This window comes from Eptatretus burgeri, chromosome 3 (assembly GCF_056783735.1).
Source record: "Eptatretus burgeri isolate ZD-2024b chromosome 3, Ebu_testis_v1, whole genome shotgun sequence".
NCBI classification, from domain to species: domain Eukaryota; kingdom Metazoa; phylum Chordata; class Myxini; order Myxiniformes; family Myxinidae; genus Eptatretus; species Eptatretus burgeri.
This window is the reverse complement of record NC_140963.1, coordinates 2752429-2768399: the sequence shown is the minus strand read 5'-3', so window position 1 is coordinate 2768399 and position 15971 is coordinate 2752429. Positions and strand designations below refer to the sequence as shown.

Below are 15971 nucleotides of genomic sequence, written 5' to 3'. Positions count from 1 at the left end.
CATCCTGCCTGCACTCTCTTTTTCACTTCTCTCCCACACTCTCCGTTACTTTGGACAGTTGATCCCAAGTATTTAAACCAATCCACCTTCCCCACCTCAACTCCTTGCAACTGCACCATACCACCACCCTCCCTCTCATTTACGCACATGTACTCCGTCTTACTCCTACTGACTAACATTCCCCGTCTCTCCAGTGCGTACCTCCACCTCTCAAGGCTCGATTCAGCCTGCTCCCTACTCTCCCTACAGATCATGATGTCATCCGCGAACATCATGGTCCATGGAGACTCCAGTCTGATCTCGTCCGTCAACCTGTCCATCACCATTGCAAACAGGAAAGGGCTCAGAGTCGATCCTTGGTGCAATCCCACTTTAACCTTAAACCGGTCCGTCATTCCTACCGCACACCTCACCGCTGTCACACTGTCCTCATACATATCCTGCACGATCCTCACATACTTCTCCACCACTCCCGACTTCCTCATACAATGCCACAACTCCTCTCTTGGCACCCTATCATAAGCTTTCTCTAAATCCACAAACACACAATGTAACTCTTTCTGGCCTTCCCTGTACTTCTCCATAAACATTCTCAAAGCAAACATCGCATCAGTGGTGCTCTTTCCTGGCATAAACCCATATTGCTGCTCACAGATAGTCACCTCTCCTCTCAACCGAGCTTCCACTACTCTTTCCCACAACTTCATGGTGTGGCTTAACAACTTTATCCCTCTGTAATTTCCACAGCTCTGCACATCACCCTTATTCTTGAAAATCGGAATCAGTACACTTAATCTCCACTCCTCCGGCATCCTCTCACTTTCCAAGACTTTATTAAACAATCTGGTTAACAACCCCACTGCCATCTCTCCTAAGCACTTCCATGCCTCCACTGGTATACCATCTGGGCCAACCACCTTTCCACTTTTCATCTTCTTCATAGCAGTCCTCACTTCATCCTTACTGATCCACCCCACTTCCAGATTCACTATCTCCACCTCTTCCAACCTTCTCTCTCTCTCATTTTCTTCATTCATCAGCTCCTCAAAGTACTCCATCCACCTTCTCAACACACTCTCCTCGCTCGTCAGCACATTCCCATTTGCGTCCTTTATCACCCGAACCTGCAGCACATCCTTCCCAGCTCGGTCCCTCTGTCTTGCCAATCGGTATAAATCCTTTTCCCCTTCTTTTGTATCCAGCTTCTCATACAGCTCGTCATATGCCTTTTCCTTGGCCTTTGCCACCTCTCTTTTGCTTTTCGACGCCACTCCTTATACTCCTGCCGACTTTCTTCATCTCTCTGACTATCCCACTTCTTTTTAGCCAACCCCTTCTTCCTTATACTTTCCTGTACTTCCTCATTCCACCACCAAGTCTCCTTATCTTCCTTCCTCTGTCCAGATGTCACACCAAGTACCTTCCGAGCTATCTCCCTCACAACTTCTGCTGTCGTTGCCCAATCATCCCACCCATCTTTACCACCATCCAGCGCCTGTCTCACCTCCTCCCTAAATTTCACGCAACAGTCTTCCTCCTTCAGCTTCCACCATCTGGTCCTTGGTTCAGCCCTCACTCTCTTCCTCAACCTCACCTCGAAAGTCATCCTACAGACCACCAATCGATGCTGTCGAGCTACACTCTCCCCTGCCACAACCTTACAGTCACTAATCTCTTTCAGGTTGCATCTCCTACTTAAGATGTAATCCACCTGTGTGCACTTACCTCCACTCTTGTATGTCACCCTGTGTTTCTCCTTCTTCTTGAAATACGTGTTTACCACTGCCATTTCCATTCTTTTTGCAAACTCTACCACCATTTGCCCTTCCACATTTCTCTTGTTGAGACCGTACCTCCCCATCACCTCCTCATCCTCTTTATTCCCTTCCCCAACATGTCCATTGAAATCTGCTCCAATCACCACTCTTTCATCCTTGGATACACTCTCCACCACTTCATCTAACTCACTCCAGAAATCTTCTTTATATTCCATCTCACACCCCATATGTGGGGCATATGCACTGATGACATTCATCATCACCCCTTCAATTTCCAACTTCACACTCATCACTCGGTCAGACACCCTCCTCACCTCCAATACCCTCTTGACATGATCTTCCTTCAGGATTATCCCGACACCATTTCTCCTCCCATCCACACCATGGTAGAACAGTTTGAAACCACCTCCAATGCTCCTCGCCTTACTCCCCATCCACTTGGTCTCTTGTACACACAGTATGTCCACCTTTCTTCTCTCCATCATATCAGCCAACTCTCGCCCTTTGCCAGTCATCGTCCCAACATTCAGAGTTCCAACTCTCACCTCCACACTTCTACCCTTCCCCTCTCCCACTGCCTCCGGACTCGCCTTCCCCGTCTCCTTCTCCTCCTTCGCCCAGCAGTAGCACAATTTCCACTGGTACCCTGCTGACCACCGGTACCGGTGGCGGTCGTTGGTAACCCGGGCCTCGACCGATCCGGTATGGAAATTCGTTTTGTTGTCCGCATAATGATTTGGCATAGGTTTTTACGCCGGATGCCCTTCCTGACGCAACCCTGGTCGCCTCTTACGACACACAGGGATATGGTACACCTATTCTAACCGGGGCATACACCGGGCCCAGTACAACTGGTGCTCATTTCGCCGACCTCGGAAGGATGGCAGGCTGAGTCAACCCCCTGGTGTTTTCGACTTGGTTTATATATATTTATAGATATATATATATATATATATATATATATATATATATTTATATATATATATACACATTATATAAATACATATATATATATATATATATATATATACATACATATATTAATTCAGTGTCCCAACGGGGCTTGAACTCAGGACCTCTTGGGTCCCAAGCCACTGCCCTTACCACTGCGCCAACACCAGGCTGTATACTATATATATATATATATATATATATATATATATATATATATATATATATATATATATATATATATATATATATATATATATATATATATATATATATATATATATATATATATATATATATATATATATATATATATATATATATATATATATATATGGAGATATATATATATATATATATATATATATATATATATATATATATATATATATATATATATATATATATATATATATATATATATATATATATATATATATATATTTAAGGATTCAGCGACGGAGGGATTCTCAACCCTATATATATATATATATATATATAGATATATATGGAGATATATATATATATAGATATATATGGAGATATATATATATATATATATATATATATATATATATATATATATATATATATATATATATATATATATATATATATATATATATATATATATATATATATATATATATATATATATATATATACATATATATTTAAGGATTCAGCGACGGAGGGATTCTCAACCCACTCCGGCCGTCTCCGGGGTTTATAACGCCGGCTGGCTCGGCACAGGCCTCGGGTCACGCGTCTTCAATCGTGATACCAACGTAATCCTGGACCTTACCAGTTGGGAAAATAGAACCCCGGTTACAGACTGGTTTTGTCAGATGCTGAGCGTTTTCTGCCAGTCTGTAACCATTTTGGTTTTATATACCAATCGAACGGATTGTTCCTCGACGCGACACAAATTAATCCATAGCGGCAACTTCATAGGAACCAACCAGATTTATTGGGGAACCTCAGGGAACACAACACAAGCAAAATATTCATGACAATGTTTTTATTAACAATCTTTAACCCGTTCTTAACTCGGGAACTACGGATTACAGGTTTCGAGGGGGTCCCTACCGAGATATGCCTTAAACAACATGCAGACAAGACAGACAGAGTACTTTGCGATGTTTCATGGACGAGAGGAAAGTGTCAAAAGCACAAATGTCGCTCGTAACAAGCTGATGTCCACAGATTCGAGCCCCCACCTTGAAGACGCCGTGGCAAAATGGCACTCGCCCATTTGTCGCAGACCTCACGCACGCACTCTCGCACGTTCAGACCCGCGAGGTCGACTGCACCAGAGCGAAAGATCCATGGTGGTATGCTCCATCTGGTTTTCACAAGGTCCAGCATACAAATCCAGGCTGGCCTGTTCACCAGACAAGGCCAAACCGAGGTGTTTGGGCTCTGGCAGGCGGATTGACAAATGTGTCGAGGACCTTCTCATGAAAGTCGATCGCCCACTCGACGTGCAGGCAGCCTCTAGTCATTTCTCCTGCTTCCTTCACAAAAGCGGATCGCAGACAGACACAGCCGTCCCCTACACAGCAGATCATGACTCCCACCAGTCGTTTCTCAGTTCCACCTTTTCTCTCCCGGCCGATGGCAGACTCGACCCTCAGGTTCAGTTTTCTCTCCCGGCCGATTCACCACTGCCTTTCCTTTTCTCGCTCGCCTCGAAGCCCCTGCTCATCCAGCAGATTGCGACTCGACACTCGTCTTTTCTCTGTTGCCTTCCCTGCCTGTCTTTCGGCTCGTTCCTCACGAAAAACAGACACAGCTGTCCCGTGTACAGCCGATTGGCGCCACCTTGGCGCTCACAGTTTCACCACAGTTTCTTTTTTGTTCGCTCCCTTGCGAGCCACTGGCTCCTCCCCCTTTACGAAGCCGACAAACTCCTCCCCCCAGCTCCACCTCCCTCTCCAGGCCACTCCCCCTCAGCCGACTGGGCGGGGCCTATCGTCCGGAGAGGGGAGGAATAAGAAGCCCTCGCCACACCACCACTGTACGAACAATAAACATGCATCCTTCACCTCCCGACACACATGTAACGTCCATTTACCGAAAAGCCTCGCTAAACATGCATTTAATGGGGGATCTGAGCTAATCCTATATTTAGTAGCCTACTCAGGGCCATTTCCGTAACAATATATATATATATGTACATACATACACGTACTCATACACACGATGTGTGTTTATTTCTAATTTGCTTGTTTCTCATCTTTATAGGATAGCTGTGTTTCCAGTGTCAGTACTGCGGGATGACCGCATTGTGGTGGTTGCTGAGCAGCGTCCAGAAGCATCAGAAGATGACTGCTTCCAGTGGATGAGTAGAGTGTTGCAGGTAAGGAACTTGCAAAACCACATGTAGAGCCATTGATTTTCTACAATTTTAGAATATGGAAGAAATTGTGTAACTTCAAATGGAAAACTCAATCTCACTTGGAAAAAAAAAATAACGGAGTGCCATTGACTCCCCCCGACTCAAACCCCCCACAGACTCCCTTAGACCCTAATTATTATTATTATTGTTATTATTATTAGTCGTGGTATTATCATTATTATAATCTTTCAATCCGGTGAACAAACTTTGGTACATCACAACTGATGTTTCATCTAAATCGTGTGTGTAGTTTCGGAGAATAGAGCAAACACCTATTTGGGGTGGGGGTTGGGTCAGAGAATAAGGTGAAAAAAAATGACGGACTTATGTACACCATCATGTGCTGTCTTTGTGCCAAGTTTGAATAAAATCAGTCCATACATGTCCGAGATATGGTTACGCATGCACACACGCACACATGGGCAAGAAAATGGAGACAAAATCCATTAGCCCCCGTTTCGGACTACGTCTGGCAGGGCGTAATAATCAGTGTGTAATTCAGTGGAAGCACGCAGAGGCATCAGCAGCATGCATAGTAGCACTGGATGTTGACAGTGTACCTGCACGCACTTTGGGATGTAACACCCTGCCTGTGAAGCTCCAATCAGATGCTTTTCAGTGTAGTCCGGCTGAGATTCAAACCCAGACGAGACATCAGAACTGTAAATGTGCTCCCTCTGTAATATTCTGTCGGCACACTATATGCGATTCAGCCTGGTGTTGGCTTAGTGGTTAGGGTGGCGGCTTGGGATCCCAGGGTCCCGAGTTCAAGCCCCGTTAGCTGCTGAATTAACACCAGGGGGTTGACTCAGCCTGTCATCCATCTGCGGTCGGCGAAGTGAGTACCAGTGTACTGGTCCCGGTGTATGCCCCGGTTAGAATAGGTGTACCATATCCCTGTGTGTCGTAAGAGGCGACCAGGGTTGGCGTCAGGAAGGGCATCCGGCCATAAAACATTGCCTCAAGAAAAAGCCTAACCCCTGCACAGCAGGGAAAAATGGCTGTAAACACGGTCACACTATATGCGATTCTGTTGCACCTTTTTGCTGCAGGCAATTGACTCGATTCATCAAGTGGGCGTCTACTGCCTTGCTCTCGTTCCTGCCAACACACTGCCCAAATGTCCTTTGGGGGGTGTATATCTGTCAGACACACGGCAGCGATTTCTGGAAGGCTCGCTGCATCCATGCAATATTCTTATGTGCCCCCACGCTTGTGTGAGCAACCTTCCTAAACCTCGGCAGAAGCAGCCAGGTATGATTTATTCCCCCCCCACCCCCAACTATCCCACTCAAACTCCTGTAAAGTGATGCTTTTTCAAACATCTTGGAATTGTGATAATTGCTGTTCACCATTCAAGTTTGAATGGAAATATATATATATATATATATATATATATATATATATATATATATATATATATATATATATATATATATATATATATATATATATATATATATATATATATATATATATATATAACACACACGTGGGGTGCTTACTCATTGTTAACTTGATTTCACAGTCATCCTTGCGGAGACTCGATATCCTGATGCCGACTCCAGGCACTGAATGAGGAGTCGGAGCTCCTGGGATTATGGGTCTCCTGGGTCAAAATTAATATCCAAGGTTTCAGTGACATCTTGGATGCTGCCCTCTTGTCTGCATCTGTTTGTGGCGAGGATATTGAGGTCACTGAGAGGCTGCCACTTTCCTTGGCAGTGATAGTCATGCCTCTGCATGTTATGCGCCAGAGGTCAATTATCTTGTTCACCAGATTCTCTCTTCGAGGGTGCCTCTTGAGTGGATGAGGCCAATGGGCTGATCACGTACCTCATGGTTACAGCAGGTTGATCGGCATTTCAAGGAGATTGGAATAGGCCAGGCATCTGCCTGAGGGGGATGGTCACTACCGACAGAAAGTAGATGCGGTGATGCGTTGCATGCTCTTTTGCCTGACCTGACTATTGGCTGCAACACAATCCGACAGAGCTTCGAGGACTATAGCTCTGCTTAGCTTGTGCCAAATAGCGGAGCATGTGCAACTGTTTAGGCAGAAGAGCTTTTTTAAAAAATCAGAATATGCACACCACATCTCCTCCAATGGCAGATGGCTTCTGTGGGCACACTCGGATTGATTAGAAACTGAGATCTACGGCTCACAAATATCGGATATTGGAGCCACCCACCCCCTGTTGAAGGGGAACAATCCATGGACGTGTTTCAATTTCCCTGGCTGTCATCAGGAAAGAATGAATGCCTCTCAAAAAGTGAACTTATCTGCCATCCCATGAGGAACTAGAAGGGCACTCAGTAGAGCGCATACCTCTACCACGCAATGCCTGATCCACGAGAACATATCGGGCCCTACACATTTTTGAAATATGTTGCTATATGTCGTTTTTGGCCCGATCTCTCAATGGTGAAGAATCACTTTTAAAATTAAATAAAGCTCGTATCCATATCCGTATCCAGATCCGTATCCAGATCTTCACCAAAATCGAATCAGTACATCCATCCTTGCCACACACCCAACCTGTCCACAAAATTTCATCCGGATCCGTCCACAACTTTTTGAGATATCCTGTACACAAGCAGACAAACAAACAGACAGACAGACAGACAGACAAACAGACAGAAAGGGGTGAAAACGTAACCTCCTTCACCTTCGGTGGCAGAGGTAATGATGACCATGATCCTCTGGTCCACACCAGCACTTGAGGAAGGGGTCCTTACATCCGCCATCTCGGTGCAGTCCTTGCTCTGCCTTTGAGGTGTTCCTGGTTTATCAGTCTTTCAGTTTATCAGACTCGTGTTGCTGATTCCCATCTTAACTCCCTTGTGGCCACAGAGTCTTCAGCTCTCCGTGTCATTGGCATCTCATGGTGGGAGGCTGATCTCAGGATCTGCTTCTCTCTCACTGCAGGCATGTTGGTGTCAAATTAATTCTTCTTTAAGTTCCTGTCTTCTTTTCCACCTGTCAAATCTTTATGATCATCATTCATATTCTCTGACATTGGTAACTACGAGTATCTTCCAAAATCTGTTGTCACATCCTGTTCCCTCCTGGATTGCTGTCCATCACGACCTCAAGGTCTCTCCAATTTCTACCTTTCAGGTTAATTACACCCACTGAGACCCGATTTCCCTTTCACTTGCAGCTCCTTTCATCATATTGTGCATCCATAAGTTATCCTCGAGTTTTGCTCTATTTTGTTTTTGTTAACCTTTTGTCCCTTGTTCAATATGAAAGTTTTTTGTTTTGTTTGTGTATTTGTGGTGAGCAGTTGATGTTGGCCCAGCATCAGTTATGGTCGGTAGTCTTGTAGCTGGGAAGCGCATTGCACAAGCCTGTGGGAGAGAGCTGGTAATGGGTGATGATGGAGACCAAGGTAGCAAGGTGAGTGTTTCCTCCAGAAATGGCTGATTGTAAAGTTAAAAAAGACTTATTCCCCCACCAATTCAACAATGGTAACCCTGGATTGCAAAGTCATGATTTCAAACGAATAATCAATTATCAAATATTGTGATGAATTATGAGGATGTCTCTTTTATTGTGACGTTCTCCTTTTATCGAGTAGAATGGTTGAACATGGTATTTTTGCTGTTATGGCATTTACAATATTGAACATGCACAGTTACTACTGTTGCCTCTGCTACCGAATGTGGACGGAGGTTATGTTTTCACCCCTGTCTGTCTGTTTGTCTGACTGTGAGCAGGATATCTCAAAAAGTTATGAACGGATTTGGACGAAACTTGGCGGACAGGTTGCGTGTGTGACGAGGATGGTTTGATTCGATTTCGGTGAAGATCCGGATCCGGATATGAGAATTATTTGAGCGATTCTTCATCATTGAGAGATAGGGTCAAAAACTACACAGGAAACCCTCAAATATTGCGGGGGTTACGTTCCTGGAAAATGATCATGCTGAGAGAGTGGGGAGGGGTAAAGGGGGAAGGGAAAGGGGGTGGGGGAAGCAGGGTTCAGCAATCGGAAGAGCAGTATTAGCTTAACGAGAAAGTCATCTGCAGCATTGCCACCATTGAGAAGGGTAAGACAATCCTTACCCACCTGACCTTGAACCCTGGAGCAGATCTTTTTTGCTTTGAGAGGAAGATATCAGATGACATCCTCTTCCAGAATAATCCCATCTCGGCGTTAAAAACCTTCTCTAGCATAAATCCCTTCGCTTCGATTAGTTCTATGAGCTGCGGTGGTTCGTTTTTCACCGCATCCACGGTATGCCGATGCTGCTTCCCCAACGAATGTTACATGATTGAGGCCAAGTCTTATTTTGAATTTCTCAAACCAGCCCGTGCTGGCGTCAAATTTTTGTGGGGAGCCGTAGTTGAATTGGAGCCTTCGGCCCCGGCTGCCTCGTGTAAACATTGGTAAACCTGTCATGATTTCTCCCATATCACCATCCACTCAAAAGCACTTTTTTTCTGTTTGGTCCTTGATCCAAACATTAAGCACTTTTCCAATCATTGGAATGATCACGGGACTGGAATGAGATGTCTGTGCTTTGCGGGGCGCTGGTGGCAACACTTGAACGGACATTTGACTCATTTTCACGGATATACCGCACAGTGGATTCATTGATCGCATAATGGCGGCCCACAGATGCCACACTTTCACCTCGAGCCAACCGATCTAACAACTCGATCTTTTCGCCCAAACTCATAACCTTTCTCTGCCTTTTGGCACAACTATCTTTGTACATCGCTTTACGTTTGCGGTGCACGAGAAACAAAGCACTCATAATGGGAGATAATCTGACACACACGGTATGCAAACGATGAGTCATCTCAGCTCAAAAACCATGATTGGTCGAAATGAAATCCCGTGATAACAAAATCGGAACACAGGTTGCCCGGGATTGGTCGAAACCCGCGATATTGGAACCCGCGATACTTGAGAGTTCACTGTAGAAGCAAGACATCTCAAAGAGTTCTGGACGGATTCGGACAAAACTCTGTGGACAGGTTGGGTGTGTGAAAGGGACGAATTGATTCGATATTGGTGAAGATCTGGATGCAGATCCGGCCTTTTGTCCAGCAAAATGGTGAAACATTGTTGCGGGGTCGGGTGAGAAGACCACTAGTTGGGGGAAGCGACGTTGATTCCCACCAGACTCTCCGGAATTGTAGGCCGTCACTCACGGATAATTCCGTGACGCGGCGGATCGCTTAACCGACCGTGGACGCCAATAACTCAACCGTGTGGCCTCGGGTCCTCCCGCCTATGGAATTGGGTTACCTAATTAACCACGCGGTTTAACCACCGGGGAACCACACCCGTGGTACGCCTTGTCCGAACCGGATCACTCTATCGGATTGGATCACCTTTCCGGATCTGATGCAGCCGAGCGACACTGCGAAGGACGTACCGGCAAGAAGGAATGGACCGTTGGGAATAAAGACCCGGCGAAACCTGGATTCGAACCATGCTGGACCAATGAGGTAAAAGACAAAGGCGAGCTGGGAACATTTCTACAACAATTATTTATTTACAGCAAGCGAGGAAAAGTATGTGGCACAACAAGGGTTTCTTGGGTATGTAACGCAGGGAAAGAGGAGAGGGGTGTGGGGGGTGTTACAATTATACAAGCAACTTACCAAAGTAGACACAGTGCAGACTTGAAACGAGATTATTCACATTAACAAAAATAAAAGATCTTCTACATAACAGGCTTACTTAACAGACAGGTGCCAGTGCACTCAGACACACACACAGAAAAAGAAGAAACCCCAAATGTGAAGGATTCTTGAAGCCAGGGAGGTAGGGAGTTGAGGTTACAGTTCTCGGTACCTGGGTGTTTCAGGGTAGGGATGCTCCGTGGTGTGGCACCTGACAATAGCCACGTTCTGGCCACAGCCACACGTGTGGAAATCGTGTTCCGTACAGGAGGAGCTTGAATGGAGAAGGGGGGAGTCCAGAGGGCGAGGGTGGAGCAGTAGGCGGGACTAGGCAGGAGGCTTGGTCGAAAAGCAGGAAGCGAGGTCGTGTGGGTGGAAACAAGGAACAGAAGGCGGGCCGTCGAGGAGAGACGTGGGCTGAGTCGAGGACAAGGAGACAGAGCATGAAACACACACACTCTGATAACCACCACACGGAGGACTTCTCCGTGTTTTATGGAGCCCGGAGCTCGGAGGAGGGGCCATGCCGAATCCGACGTCATCGCCTGAGTCGGCGTTCTGACAGGCCCCGACCCCCCCACTTGGTCCTCCATCCTGGGCCCGGCTTCGGCCAGACGCCGGTATAGCCCGCTCACCTGGGTGCAAAAGCGTACGTGACACGCCGCACATGCCTGGCGTCGGGTAGACGGTGGTGCAGCCCGCCCACCTTACTGCGTGACTCGCTGTGGTAAGCGAAACAAGGGGGCAAGTGAGGCAGATTTTCCTCAGGAGTGAAAAGAGGAAGAGTGGGAAGTGGAATGGAGGGGAAAATGATTTTATAAACCTAACTAATAGCCCATCGCAACGCACTCCCTGCTGTCCTGCTAGACAAAAGGTAGGGAACTAACTACACGTGCACTAATGGGATAACTATCTTGGGACACCTATCTGTTGTATGCTTGCGGTTCCGAGAACCGCAACAATATTATACTCAAGAAAATCTAAACCATTGTCATGACAACTGAAAACATATTCAAAGTCATTTAACGAGATGGAAAAGAGAAGAGGGGATAAATTTTCACCCTGGCATACGTACACCAACATTTATTACACGAAAAGAAGTTGAATAGAGAATTATCTTTTCATACCCCTGGTGACGATGTCACCGGAAGCATGATGTTTTCGGGTTGTCCGTCCGTCCATCCATATGAACATTTTTGAGGGTCATCTTGGGCTAAATCGTATGGGGGGGTGGGGGGGAATTGATGACGTCATTGGTCACATGGTTCAGTCGCCATATTGTTTTAAACAGAAAAACCTTCAAAAATCTTCTCCGAAACGGCTTGACAATATAATTGTCACGAACTGTTAAGACCGCCGATGTTTCTCGGAGAAGCAAATCGATGGAAAAGGTAATTATACATTGACAAAATTGACGGAATAGTTTATTATTGTGTTTTTTTTTTTTTTTTTTTTTACTTCCGGTAGATGTGCAAGTCAACGACTGAGAATATACACCACTTGCGCAACAAAAATGAACACAACTCGAAATTGCATGAACATCAACATTTGTAAACCTCCACATGCACTGTCTATACCCAAGAGCTTTTAAATAAGGTATAATTTAGCATTGCACGTGCTGTGGTTACGATGTTTACCTCATTCAGATACAATGTGGCAATGTGAAATATATATATATATATATATATATATATATATATATATATATATATATATATATATATATATATATATATATATATATATATATATATGTCGAATTTGTTGTCCTTATAACCCCATTTGCAATACGCTCCGTGCATTGTAATGCAATGGTTGTGCCGAACTAATGTAAATCTCACTAATTATTTCCACCAATCAACGTTATTCTTGATTTCATGCACCATCGTGCAGTCGGATTTGCTCTCCAGCCAGTTTTGTGTTGTTGAATCACACTCGGTACTGATTTCGATTTTTCTGTGCAGGCACAATGTGAATTTTTCATTCACTTTATCTTTCATGCCGTGTCATTTCGAAATGTCAATTTTATTCACGAGTGCACCTGCTCACGACAGGAGCAACAGGGAGGGTCATGTTATTATCTTCTCTGGGGTATATAGATTACAGGACTTCTTGTCTCGGCTCTGTCAGTCTGTGGTGGACGTGATAGGCATAGAATGTCTCAAGGATGTCGGGACTCTTCCAGATCCCTTTCAGGTTTGTGTTAAACAGCAGTCATGACTATTTAAATAAAAAATATAGGTAATTTAAATCATAAATATTATGTTATTATCATAAATGTTATTAGTTTTGTTATTAGACGTGGCCTGAGAAGAACGCCACCATTAGCTATCTTTACACGGAAATACACCTCAAAACTGACTCCCCCCAAGGTGGGGCACCCCCTTGGGGAGAGGGTCAAGTTGAATTGCTCCAACCTTCATCGTGTGACCCTTATTCCTCGTGTCAAGTTTGGTTGCGAGTGGATGAGTAACCACCGAATGTATCACGGTCAAAAAAACGGTCAGACAGAGACGGACGGACAGACACCAAATTGCATATTTTTAGTAAGATCATTTTGCATACTCAGCTTCCTTCACTGTCCTGAATGCAATCTCATAAATTGTCAATATTCATGAAAACTTTTTCTTTGAAACAAATATCAGCACAAAATATTGGGTAATTGAAATCCACAATATCTATTTTCAAGATTCGTGGCATTTGCAAAAGACTGCCGTTAGTAAGTCGCAAAAGCGCATTGAAATAAAAGACAATTGCAAACGATTTTGGCCGATTTTACAAATCAGTTTTGACAAGTTAAATGCATTTACTTCGACAACAAAATGTACAATAACGAGCTCGTGCTGCTGTTGCCGAGCGCACGTGACGTTCTTTGCACACAACTGCTGGTGCTGTGATCGAATGATGTCATGTCTTTGAAATGCCATTCATCACTCGTGTTGTTCACACGATGGGTGAGAACCTCGACTTGGATCAGGTGACCATGCACAGATCGAAGACCGTTTCACTTTCACACCTTGAAAATATGGGCAGCCTCAATATTAACCTCACCGCTTACAGTTAGCTCATTCACGTAACGCAATCACCGTCTGCAATGATATTATATCCATTCATGCAGTTTGAAAACGGGGTGATTGGTTCAGCTTCATGAACGATTGAATGGAAATTTAGAAAGTTTGTCCGGGATGCAGTTGAGTATTTGATTTGATTTCCTTGCGGTTGAGAAGATTAAATTCCAAGTTATTCATTTCCAAGAAGGTTGGAGTCCTTGGGGGGAGGATTTGGAGATTGCGTTAGGATTGATGGAAGTTGTGATTTAATAGTGTATGAGGAGATCGAGTGGGTGTAGTTTGATTGTATTTGTTATGTTGAATGACTCTGATAATATAAAGCCGTACTGCTGTCTTTTCATCCTATTCCACTTTGTTTTTTTTCCTTTTGCTTTAGTCTACATTTCTTTCTGAAGTGCTGCAGTACCGTGCCGGCACCATGCCTGATCACAACCTCTTCACTCTGGTCAACAACAAGGCAAGTCATGCATTCACTGAAACACAGCCTTGATTATAAGGTTTCTCTCAAATGTGTGTTTTCGTCGATCCCTGACAATATTGGGTCTTGTCAAGTTCTACTGTGGGATCAACTCCGAATGAAATGGGGAAAAAAATACAAAGTGTCATGCTTGTGTTTTTGTGGGCAGGCTTTGCAATATGTGCTGTCCTTTTAAAAGGGGGGCAGCCATCTACTATCCTATCTGCTCATACTTGATTGTTGTTCATCATCCCATAATGACTTTCAAAACAGGTAGATGATTATGAATCGGTACCCTGGCCAAATTGCTAAATGTCTACTTATACACCATGAACACAATAGCAAGCTCTCTTGCCAACGTCTGTCCAATACTTCTTCATCAACTTCTAATGATTCCAATGTTGGACTTGGGAAATATGCATCCACATGTCCACAGACTGATGCTGCATGTCCACAGAGTGTTGCCGCATGTCCACAGAGTGTTGCCGCATGTCCACAAAGTGATGCCGCGTGTCCACAGAGTGTAGTCGCGTGTCCACAGTGATGCCGCGTGTCCACAGAGTGACGCCGCGTGTCCACAGAGTGACGCCGCGTGTCCACAGAGTGACGCCGCGTGTCCACAGAGTGACGCCGCGTGTCCACAGAGTGACGCCGCGTGTCCACAGAGTGACGCCGCGTGTCCACAGAGTGACGCCGCGTGTCCACAGAGTGACGCCGCGTGTCCACAGAGTGACGCCGCGTGTCCACAGAGAGACGCCGCGTGTCCACAGAGTGACGCCGCGTGTCCACAGAGTGACGCCGCGTGTCCACAGTGACGCCGCGTGTCCACAGTGACGCCGCGTGTCCACAGTGACGCCGAGTGTCCACAGAGTGACGCCGCGTGTCCACAGAGTGACGCCGCGTGTCCACAGAGTGACGCCGCGTGTCCACAGAGTGACGCCGCGTGTCCACAGAGAGACGCCGCGTGTCCACAGAGTGACGCCGCGTGTCCACAGAGTGACGCCGCGTGTCCACAGAGTGACGCCGCGTGTCCACAGAGTGACGCCGCGTGTCCACAGTGACGCCGAGTGTCCACAGAGTGACGCCGCGTGTCCACAGAGTGACGCCGCGTGTCCACAGAGTGACGCCGCGTGTCCACAGAGTGACGCCGCGTGTCCACAGAGTGACGCCGCGTGTCCACAGAGTGACGCCGCGTGTCCACAGAGTGACGCCGCGTGTCCACAGAGTGACGCCGCGTGTCCACAGAGTGACGCCGCGTGTCCACAGTGACGCCGAGTGTCCACAGAGTGACGCCGCGTGTCCACAGAGTGACGCCGCGTGTCCACAGAGTGACGCCGCGTGTCCACAGAGTGACGCCGCGTGTCCACAGAGTGACGCCGCGTGTCCACAGAGTGACGCCGCGTGTCCACAGAGTGACGCCGCGTGTCCACAGAGTGACGCCGCGTGTCCACAGAGTGACGCCGCGTGTCCACAGAGTGACGCCGCGTGTCCACAGAGTGACGCCGCGTGTCCACAGAGTGACGCCGCGTGTCCACAGAGTGACGCCGCGTGTCCACAGAGTGACGCCGCGTGTCCACAGAGTGACGCCGCGTGTCCACAGAGTGACGCCGCGTGTCCACAGAGTGACGCCGCATGTCCACAGAGTGACGCCGCGTGTCCACAGTGACAC

General features: G+C 46.1%; 1 protein-coding gene across 7 annotated transcripts in view; it reads left to right on the top strand.

The window, feature by feature from the left end:
* The window catches only part of LOC147029298 (disco-interacting protein 2 homolog C-like), a 332275-nt gene that overhangs the window by 250772 nt on the left and 65532 nt on the right, over positions 1-15971 (top strand). For all 7 annotated transcript variants that reach the window (XM_085872251.1, XM_085872246.1, XM_085872247.1 and 4 more), the window contains 4 exons: positions 4977-5091; positions 6183-6384; positions 8421-8533; positions 14222-14302. In XM_085872251.1, the coding sequence (XP_085728377.1) occupies positions 4977-5091; positions 6183-6384; positions 8421-8533; positions 14222-14302 (511 nt within the window). The remainder of the gene's footprint in view (positions 1-4976; positions 5092-6182; positions 6385-8420; positions 8534-14221; positions 14303-15971) is intronic.